The sequence below is a fragment of the Hemitrygon akajei genome, chromosome 2 (assembly GCF_048418815.1).
Source record: "Hemitrygon akajei chromosome 2, sHemAka1.3, whole genome shotgun sequence".
Lineage (NCBI taxonomy): Eukaryota > Metazoa > Chordata > Chondrichthyes > Myliobatiformes > Dasyatidae > Hemitrygon > Hemitrygon akajei.
Genome location: NC_133125.1, coordinates 189,764,277 through 189,775,192, shown reverse-complemented (window position 1 = coordinate 189,775,192; position 10,916 = coordinate 189,764,277). Strand labels below are relative to the sequence as shown.

Sequence of the window (10,916 nt, the reverse complement as noted above, 5' to 3'; positions counted from 1 at the left end):
ACCCTCTCCATCTGACCATCACCCACACACTCCTCCCCACCCTCTCCATCTGTCCATCACGCACACACTCCTCCCCACCCTCTCCATCTGACCATCACCCACACACTCCTCCCCACCCTCTCCATCTGCCCATCACCCACACACTCCTCCCCACCCTCTCCATCTGCCCTTCCCCCCACACTCCTCCCCACCCTCTCCATCTGCCCATCACCCACACACTCCTCCCCACCATCTCCATCTGCCCATCACCCACACACTCCACCCCACCATCTCCATCTGCCCATCACCCACACACTCCTCCCCACCATCTCCATCTGCCCATCACCCACACACTCCACCCCACCATCTCCATCTGCCCATCACCCACACACTCCTCCCCACCCTCTCCATCTGCCCATCACCCACACTCCACCCCACCCTCTCCATCTGCCCATCACCCACACACTCCTCCCCACCATCTCCATCTGCCCATCACCCACACACTACTCCCCCACCCTCTCCATCCGCCCATCACCTGCCCATTTCCCTCCACGGATGTAACCTGACACGCTGGGAGACCCAGGCGCTTTGTGTGTTACCACCACTACATGTCCCGTGTTACCAAGATTCGCCCTCCCTCTTCCAGTCAGCATCACCACCACTTGTCCCAGTTACCCTGTCAGTGTCCTGGTTTTCCGTTTCTCACAAATGACCAGGAGACGCAGGAGATTCTTCAAGAAGTTTTAAACTTTAATTTGCAAACCAAAGCTGAGACAGTCACTGATTGCCTTCCGATCATTATACACAGCATTTTTATAGCAATCTTCTTATCTTAGTTGCATTAACATATCCAATGATTCTATAGCTACATATCATCTATACATTAACTAATCAATAGCTCTTGCCTAGCTCTCGATCCGCCACCATTATTTCTTTCCAGTTGACATCTTGGGCCTCATTCAGTCAACCTCCCTTAACATTCCATTGCCTGCTCGTATCATCCTGTCTGCCACCGTTATCTCTTCATAAGCCATTCTATTGTATAATATATTGAGAATATTTCAGCTAAGCACATTTCTGCTAATGATACACAGGTGTTCTTAATATCAGAGTCGGTGGAATTATCACCCGGGGGAGCTTCGGACCCGCCGCCCGCGGCTGCTGCTGAATCCGCAGTCTTTCTGTTCCGTTGACGGATGCGGTGAACGGGTTAAAATTAATGGACCGACAATTCTCACAACGTGTTTATTTCACTCTCCGCACATTTATATTTACACAGACTTACTCCTGACTCCGGTCCCGGGACCCAACCCGTTTACAGACCCGGAGCGGAACCGGAGCAGATTCTCAGCCACTGGTTTGTATATACAGTCCCGAAGAAAGGATAAAGTTTCTCCGTGAATTTATTCCCAGTGAAGGTGTGGAGATGGGATTTGGTCTCCGCGTTGTAAAATGAAACTGTCCCGGACTCATAACTGAGATAAACTCCCACCCTGCGGGGGATGGGACCGGCAGGAAGACGGGATTCAGGGGAGGTGAGAACCCGCATCTGCTCATTAAACCGCCCGATGATCCAGAATCCGGTCTCCGGACTCAGTCTGACCCCTCTCTTCCTGTCCACAGACTCTGCGGCGACACCCAGTCTCCAACACCGATTCCCCGTCACCTCCACCTCCCAGTAATGTCTCCCCGATGTGAATCCCTCCGATCCCAGCACAGAAACCCAGCCTGTGAACCTCTTCCCGGTGTCAGGGAGATCCCTCAGGGTCTCGGTCCATCTCACACTCTTCCGATCCTCAGACACCTCGAGCTTCGGATGCGCCGTTTCCACATCCAGGGTGACAGAGACTGGGGTGAGAAGCAGAGAATTAGAGAGTCCTCGGGATCGGGGGGAGACTCGGGCAGCGCGGCCCTGGGGATAGGGGGCAGACTCGCAGAGAGGAGAAGAGGAGTGATAAGAAAGGAGTCTGAGGGGACTGTGGACTGAGGAGGGGTGAGGGATGATGAGTCTGGGGTGACTGTGGACTGCGGAAGGGGTGAGGGATGATGAGGAGTCTGAGGGGACTGTGGACTGAGGAGGGGTGAGGGATGATGAGTCTGGGGTGACTGTGGACTGCGGAAGGGGTGAAGGATGATGAGGAGTCTGAGGTGACTGTGGACTGAGGAGGGTGAGGGATGATGAGACTAGTCTGGCGTGTCTGTGGACTGCGGAGGGATGAGGAATCATGACACTAGTCTGAGAACACCGTCGACAGAGGAGAGGTGAGGGATGTTGAGACGAGCCTGAGGTGACTGTGGACTGAGGAGGGGTGAGGGATGATGTGACGAATATGAGGTGACAGTAGACTGAGGAGGGATGAGGGATGTTGTGACGAGTCTGATGTTACTGTGGACAGATGAGGGATGAGGTGGAGTCTGAGGTGATGTGGACTGAGGGGCGATGAGGGATGTTGAGACGAGCCTGAGGTGACTGTGGACTGAGGAGGGATGAGGGATGATGAGGAGTCTGAGGTGATGTGGACTGAGGAGGGAGAGGGATGAGGAGACAAGAGTGGTGACGGTTCACTGAGGAGGTGTGAGGGATGATTTGGAATCTGAGGTGACAGTGGACAGAGGAGGGGTGAGGGATGATGAGGAGTCTGAGGTGATGTGGATTGAGGAGAGATGAGGGATGATGAGACGAATCGGAGGTTACTATGGACTGAGTAGGGGTGAAGGATGATGAGACGAGTCTGAGGTTACTATGGACTGAGGGGTGACGGATGATGAGACGAGTCTGAGGTTACTATGGACTGAGGAGGGGTGAGGGATGATGAGACGAGTCTGAGGTGACTGTGGATTGAGGAGTGGTGAGGAATGATGTGACGAGTCTGAGGTGACTGAGGAGGGATGAGGGATTTTGAGACAAGTCTGATGTTACTGTGGACTGAGGAGGGGTGAGGGATGATGAGATGAGTCTGAAGTGACTGTGGACTGAGGAGGGTGAGGGATGATGAGTCTGAGGTGACTGTGGACTGAGGAGGGTGAGCGATGATGAGGAGTCTGAGGTGATTGTGGACTGAGGAGGGGTGAGGGATGATGAGATGAGTCTGAGGTGACTGTGGACTGAGGAGGGGTGAGGGATGATGAGACGAGTCTGAGGTGACTGTGGACTGAGGAGGGTGAGGGATGAGGAGACAAGAGTGGTGATGGTTCACTGAGGAGGTGTGAGGGATGATTTGGAATCTGAGGTGACAGTGGACAGAGGAGGGGTGAGGGATGATGAGGAGTCTGAGGTGATGTGGATTGAGGAGAGATGAGGGATGATGAGACGAATCGGAGGTTACTATGGACTGAGTAGGGGTGAAGAACGATGAGACGAGTCTGAGGTTACTATGGACTGAGGGGTGACGGATGATGAGACGAGTCTGAGGTTACTATGGACTGAGGAGGGGTGAGGGATGATGAGACGAGTCTGAGGTGACTGTGGATTGAGGAGTGGTGAGGAATGATGTGACGAGTCTGAGGTGACTGAGGAGGGATGAGGGATTTTGAGACAAGTCTGATGTTACTGTGGACTGAGGAGGGGTGAGGGATGATGAGATGAGTCTGAAGTGACTGTGGACTGAGGAGGGTGAGGGATGATGAGTCTGAGGTGACTGTGGACTGAGGAGGGTGAGCGATGATGAGGAGTCTGAGGTGATTGTGGACTGAGGAGGGGTGAGGGATGATGAGATGAGTCTGAGGTGACTGTGGACTGAGGAGGGGTGAGGGATGAGGAGACGAGTCTGAGGTGACTGTGGACTGAGGAGGGTGAGGGATGATGAGTCTGAGGTGACTGTGGACTGAGGAGGGTGAGCGATGATGAGGAGTCTGAGGTGATTGTGGACTGAGGAGGGGTGAGGGATGATAAGGAGTCTGATGTGACTGTGGACTGAGGAGGGGTGAGGGATGATGAGATGAGTCTGAGGTGACTATGGACTGAGGAGGGGTGAGGGATGATGAGGAGTCTGAGGTGAATGTGGACTGAGGAGGGGTGAGGGATGATGAGGAGTCTGAGGTGACTGTGGACTGAGGAGGGGTGAGGGATGATGAGATGAGTCTGAGGTGACTGTGGACTGAGGAGGGGTGAGGGATGATGAGACGAGTCTGAAGTGACTGTGGACTGAGGAGGGTGAGGGATGATGAGGAGTCTGAGGTGATTGTGGACTGAGGAGTCGGGAGGGATGATGAGATGAGTCCGAGGTGACTGTGGACTGAGGAGGGTGAGGGATGATGAGTCTGAGGTGACTGTGGACTGAGGAGGGGTGAGGGATGATTTGGAATCTGAGGTGACAGTCGACTGAGGAGGGGTGAGGGATGACGAGGAGTCTGAGGTTACTAGGGACTGAGGGGTGACGGATGATGAGACGAGTCTGAGGTTACTATGGACTGAGGAGGGGTGAGGGATGATGAGACGAGTCTGAGGTGACTGTGGATTGAGGAGTGGTGAGGGATGATGTGACGAGTCTGAGGTGACTGAGGAGGGATGAGGGATTTTGAGACGAGTCTGATGTTACTGTGGACTGAGGAGGGGTGAGGGATGATCAGACGAGTCTGAAGTGACTGTGGACTGAGGAGGGTGAGGGATGATGAGTCTGAGGTGACTGTGGACTGAGGAGGGGTGAGGGATGATGAGTCTGAGGTGACTGTGGACTGAGGAGGGTGAGGGATGATGAGGAGTCTGAAGTGACTGTGGACTGAGGAGGGTGAGGGATGATGAGTCTGAGGTGACTGTGGACTGAGGAGGGTGAGGGATGATGAGTCTGAGGTGACTGTGGACTGAGGAGGGGTGAGGGATGATGAGACGAGTCTGAGGTGACTGTGGACTGAGGAGGGGTGAGGAATCATGAGACAAGTCTGAGGTGACGGTTCACTGAGGAGGTGTGAGGGATGATTTGGAAACTGAGGTGACAGTGGTCTGAGGAGGGGTGAGGGATGATGAGACGACTTTGAGGTGACTGTGAATTCAGGCGTGTTGAGGGACGTTGAGACAAGCCTGAGGTGACTGTGCACTGAGGAGGGGTGAGTGATGATGAGGTGTCTGAGGTGACTGTGGACTGAGGAGGGGTGAGAGCTGATGAGGAGGCTGAGGTGACTGTGGATTGAGGAGCGGTGAGGGATGATGAGACGAGACTGATGGTACTGTGGACTGAGGAGTGATGAGGGATGTTGAGGCGAGTCTGAGGTGACAGTGTACTGAGGAGGGATGAGGGATGATGAGACGAGTCTGAGGTGACTGGACTGAGGAGGGGGAGGGATCATGAGACGAGACTGAAGTGACTGTCGACGGAGGAGGGTGAGGGATGATGAGACGAGTGAGGTGAATGTTCACTGAGGAGGAGTGAGGGATGATTTGGAGTCTGAGGTGACTGTGGACTGAGGAGGGGTGAGTGAAGATAAAACGAGTCTGTGGTGACAGTGGACTGAAGATGGTGAGGGATGATGAGGAATCTGAGGTGAGGAGGGATCTGAGGAGTGGGGAGGGATGATGAGATGAGTCCAAGGTGACCATGGATTGAGCAGGGATGAGGGATGATTAGGAGTCTCAGGTGACAGTGGACTGAGGAGGGGTGAGGGATGATGAGACGAGTCTGAGGTGACTGTGGATTGAGGAGGGGTGAGGGATGATGAGACGAGTCTGAGGTGACTGTGGACTGAGTAGGGGTGAGTGATGATGAGACAAGCCTGAGGTGAGTGTAGACTGAGGAGGGTGAGGGATGATGAGACGAGTCTGAGGTGACAGTGGACTGAGGAGGGGTGAGGGATGATGAGGAGACTGAGGTGACTGTGAATTGAGGAGGGGTGAGGGATGATGAGACGAGTCTGAGTTGACTGTGGACTGAGGAGGGTGAGGGATGATGAGGAGTCTGAGGTGATTGTGGACTGAGGAGTCGGGAAGGATGATGAGATGAGTCCGAGGTGACCATGGACTGAGGAGGGATGAGGGATGATGAGGAGTCTGAGGTGACTGTAGACTGAGGAGGGGTGAGGAATCATGAGACGAGTCTGAGGGGATCGTCGACAGAGGAGGGGTGAGGGATGAGGAGACAAGAGTGGTGATGGTTCACTGAGGAGGTGTGAGGGATGATTTGGAATCTGAGGTGACAGTGGACAGAGGAGGGGTGAGGGATGATGAGGAGTCTGAGGTGATGTGGATTGAGGAGAGATGAGGGATGATGAGACGAATCGGAGGTTACTATGGACTGAGTAGGGGTGAAGAATGATGAGACGAGTCTGAGGTTACTATGGACTGAGGGGTGACGGATGATGAGACGAGTCTGAGGTTACTATGGACTGAGGAGGGGTGAGGGATGATGAGACGAGTCTGAGGTGACTGTGGATTGAGGAGTGGTGAGGAATGATGTGACGAGTCTGAGGTGACTGAGGAGGGATGAGGGATTTTGAGACAAGTCTGATGTTACTGTGGACTGAGGAGGGGTGAGGGATGATGAGATGAGTCTGAAGTGACTGTGGACTGAGGAGGGTGAGGGATGATGAGTCTGAGGTGACTGTGGACTGAGGAGGGTGAGCGATGATGAGGAGTCTGAGGTGATTGTGGACTGAGGAGGGGTGAGGGATGATGAGATGAGTCTGAGGTGACTGTGGACTGAGGAGGGGTGAGGGATGAGGAGACGAGTCTGAGGTGACTGTGGACTGAGGAGGGTGAGGGATGATGAGTCTGAGGTGACTGTGGACTGAGGAGGGTGAGCGATGATGAGGAGTCTGAGGTGATTGTGGACTGAGGAGGGGTGAGGGATGATAAGGAGTCTGATGTGACTGTGGACTGAGGAGGGGTGAGGGATGATGAGATGAGTCTGAGGTGACTATGGACTGAGGAGGGGTGAGGGATGATGAGGAGTCTGAGGTGAATGTGGACTGAGGAGGGGTGAGGGATGATGAGGAGTCTGAGGTGACTGTGGACTGAGGAGGGGTGAGGGATGATGAGATGAGTCTGAGGTGACTGTGGACTGAGGAGGGGTGAGGGATGATGAGACGAGTCTGAAGTGACTGTGGACTGAGGAGGGTGAGGGATGATGAGGAGTCTGAGGTGATTGTGGACTGAGGAGTCGGGAGGGATGATGAGATGAGTCCGAGGTGACTGTGGACTGAGGAGGGTGAGGGATGATGAGTCTGAGGTGACTGTGGACTGAGGAGGGGTGAGGGATGATTTGGAATCTGAGGTGACAGTCGACTGAGGAGGGGTGAGGGATGACGAGGAGTCTGAGGTTACTAGGGACTGAGGGGTGACGGATGATGAGACGAGTCTGAGGTTACTATGGACTGAGGAGGGGTGAGGGATGATGAGACGAGTCTGAGGTGACTGTGGATTGAGGAGTGGTGAGGGATGATGTGACGAGTCTGAGGTGACTGAGGAGGGATGAGGGATTTTGAGACGAGTCTGATGTTACTGTGGACTGAGGAGGGGTGAGGGATGATCAGACGAGTCTGAAGTGACTGTGGACTGAGGAGGGTGAGGGATGATGAGTCTGAGGTGACTGTGGACTGAGGAGGGGTGAGGGATGATGAGTCTGAGGTGACTGTGGACTGAGGAGGGTGAGGGATGATGAGGAGTCTGAAGTGACTGTGGACTGAGGAGGGTGAGGGATGATGAGTCTGAGGTGACTGTGGACTGAGGAGGGTGAGGGATGATGAGTCTGAGGTGACTGTGGACTGAGGAGGGGTGAGGGATGATGAGACGAGTCTGAGGTGACTGTGGACTGAGGAGGGGTGAGGAATCATGATACAAGTCTGAGGTGACGGTTCACTGAGGAGGTGTGAGGGATGATTTGGAAACTGAGGTGACAGTGGTCTGAGGAGGGGTGAGGGATGATGAGACGACTTTGAGGTGACTGTGAATTCAGGCGTGTTGAGGGACGTTGAGACAAGCCTGAGGTGACTGTGCACTGAGGAGGGGTGAGTGATGATGAGGTGTCTGAGGTGACTGTGGACTGAGGAGGGGTGAGAGCTGATGAGGAGGCTGAGGTGACTGTGGATTGAGGAGCGGTGAGGGATGATGAGACGAGACTGATGGTACTGTGGACTGAGGAGTGATGAGGGATGTTGAGGCGAGTCTGAGGTGACAGTGTACTGAGGAGGGATGAGGGATGATGAGACGAGTCTGAGGTGACTGGACTGAGGAGGGGGAGGGATCATGAGACGAGACTGAAGTGACTGTCGACGGAGGAGGGTGAGGGATGATGAGACGAGTGAGGTGAATGTTCACTGAGGAGGAGTGAGGGATGATTTGGAGTCTGAGGTGACTGTGGACTGAGGAGGGGTGAGTGAAGATAAAACGAGTCTGTGGTGACAGTGGACTGAAGATGGTGAGGGATGATGAGGAATCTGAGGTGAGGAGGGATCTGAGGAGTGGGGAGGGATGATGAGATGAGTCCAAGGTGACCATGGATTGAGCAGGGATGAGGGATGATTAGGAGTCTCAGGTGACAGTGGACTGAGGAGGGGTGAGGGATGATGAGACGAGTCTGAGGTGACTGTGGATTGAGGAGGGGTGAGGGATGATGAGACGAGTCTGAGGTGACTGTGGACTGAGTAGGGGTGAGTGATGATGAGACAAGCCTGAGGTGAGTGTAGACTGAGGAGGGTGAGGGATGATGAGACGAGTCTGAGGTGACAGTGGACTGAGGAGGGGTGAGGGATGATGAGGAGACTGAGGTGACTGTGAATTGAGGAGGGGTGAGGGATGATGAGACGAGTCTGAGTTGACTGTGGACTGAGGAGGGTGAGGGATGATGAGGAGTCTGAGGTGATTGTGGACTGAGGAGTCGGGAAGGATGATGAGATGAGTCCGAGGTGACCATGGACTGAGGAGGGATGAGGGATGATGAGGAGTCTGAGGTGACTGTAGACTGAGGAGGGGTGAGGAATCATGAGACGAGTCTGAGGGGATCGTCGACAGAGGAGGGGTGAGGGAAGTTGAGACAAGCCTGAGGTGACTGTGGACTGAGCAGGGATGAGGGATGATGAGATGAGCCTGATGTTACTGTTGACTGAGGAGGAGTGAGGGATGATGAGTCTGAGGTGACTGTGGAGTGAGGAGGGTGAGGGATGATGAGGAGTCTGAGGTGACTGTGGACTGAGGAGGGGTGAGGGATGATGAGACGAGTCTGAGGTGACTGTGGACTGAGGAGGGGTGAGGGATGATGAGGAGTTTGAGGTGACTGTGGATTGAGGAGTGGTGAGGGATGATCTGACTAGTCTGAGGTGACTGAGGAGGGATGAGGGATGATGAGATGAGCCTGATGTTACTGTGGACTGAGGAGGAGTGAGGGATGATGAGTCTGAGGTGACTGTGGACTGAGGAGGGTTGAGGGATGTTGAGATGATTCTGAGGTGACTGTGGACTGAGGAGGTGTGAGGGATGATGAGGAGACTGAGGTGACTGTGAATTGAGGAGGGATGAGGGATGATGAGTCGAGTCTGAGGTGACTGTGGACTGAGTTGTGAGGGATGATGAGAAGAGACTGTAACTGTGGACTGAGGACGGTGAGGGATGATGAGACGAGTGAAGTGACTGTTCACTGAGGACGGGTGCGGGATGTTGAGACGAGTCTGAGGTGACTGTGGACTGAGGAGGGGTGAGGAATGATGAGACGTGTATGAGGTGACAGTGTACTGAGGAGAGGTGAGGAATGTTGAGACGAGTCTGAGGTGACTGTGGACTGAGGAGGGCTGAGTGATGATGAGACGAGTCTGAGGTGACTGTGGACTGAGGAGGGGTGAGGAATGATGAGACGTGTATGAGGTGACAGTGTACTGAGGAGAGGTGAGGAATGTTGAGACGAGTCTGAGGTGACTGTGGACTGAGGAGGGTGAGGGATGATGAGACGAGTCTGAGGTGATTGGGTACTGAGGAGGGGTGAACGATCATGAGACGAGTCTGAGGTGTCTGTAGACTGAGGAGGGGAAGGGATGATGAGACGAGTGAAGTGATCGTTCACTGAGGAGAGGTGAGGGATGATGAGACTTGACTGAGGTGACTGTGGACTGAGGAGGGGTAAGGGAATATGAGACGAGTCTGAGGTGACTGTGGACTGAGGAGGGGTTAGGGATGATGAGACGAGTCTGAGGTGACTGTGGACTGAGGAGGGTGAGGGATGACGAGTCTGAGGTGACTGTGGATTGAGGAGTGGTGAGGAATGATGTGACGAGTCTGAGGTGACTGAGGAGGGATGAGGGATTTTGAGACAAGTCTGATGTTACTGTGGACTGAGGAGGGGTGAGGGATGATGAGACGAGTCTGAAGTGACTGTGGACCGAGGAGGGTGAGGGATGATGAGGAGTCTGAGTTGATTGTGGACTGAGGAGGGGTGAGGGATGATGAGATGAGTCTGAGGTGACTGTGGACTGAGGAGGGGTGAGGGATGATGAGATGAGTCTGAAGTGACTGTGGACTGAGGAGGGTGAGGGATGATGAGTCTGAGGTGACTGTGGACTGAGGAGGGTGAGCGATGATGAGGAGTCTGAGGTGATTGTGGACTGAGGAGGGGTGAGGGATGATGAGATGAGTCTGAGGTGACTGTGGACTGAGGAGGGGTGAGGGATGAGGAGACGAGTCTGAGGTGACTGTGGACTGAGGAGGGTGAGGGATGATGAGTCTGAGGTGACTGTGGACTGAGGAGGGTGAGCGATGATGAGGAGTCTGAGGTGATTGTGGACTGAGGAGGGGTGAGGGATGATAAGGAGTCTGATGTGACTGTGGACTGAGGAGGGGTGAGGGATGATGAGATGAGTCTGAGGTGACTATGGACTGAGGAGGGGTGAGGGATGATGAGGAGTCTGAGGTGAATGTGGACTGAGGAGGGGTGAGGGATGATGAGGAGTCTGAGGTGACTGTGGACTGAGGAGGGGTGAGGGATGATGAGATGAGTCTGAGGTGACTGTGGACTGAGGAGGGG

The 10,916-nt window shown here is 54.2% G+C and overlaps 1 protein-coding gene across 1 annotated transcript in view; it reads right to left on the bottom strand.

Moving 5' to 3' along the window:
- Positions 1 to 790: 790 nt before the first annotated feature.
- Positions 791 to 10,916, bottom strand: part of LOC140721729 (nuclear factor 7, brain-like) — a 74,885-nt gene continuing 64,759 nt past the window's right edge. Inside the window, exon 6 of the mRNA XM_073036529.1 lies at positions 791 to 1,827. Coding sequence (XP_072892630.1) covers positions 1,295 to 1,827 — 533 coding nt within the window. The 3' untranslated portion in view covers positions 791 to 1,294. The remainder of the gene's footprint in view (positions 1,828 to 10,916) is intronic.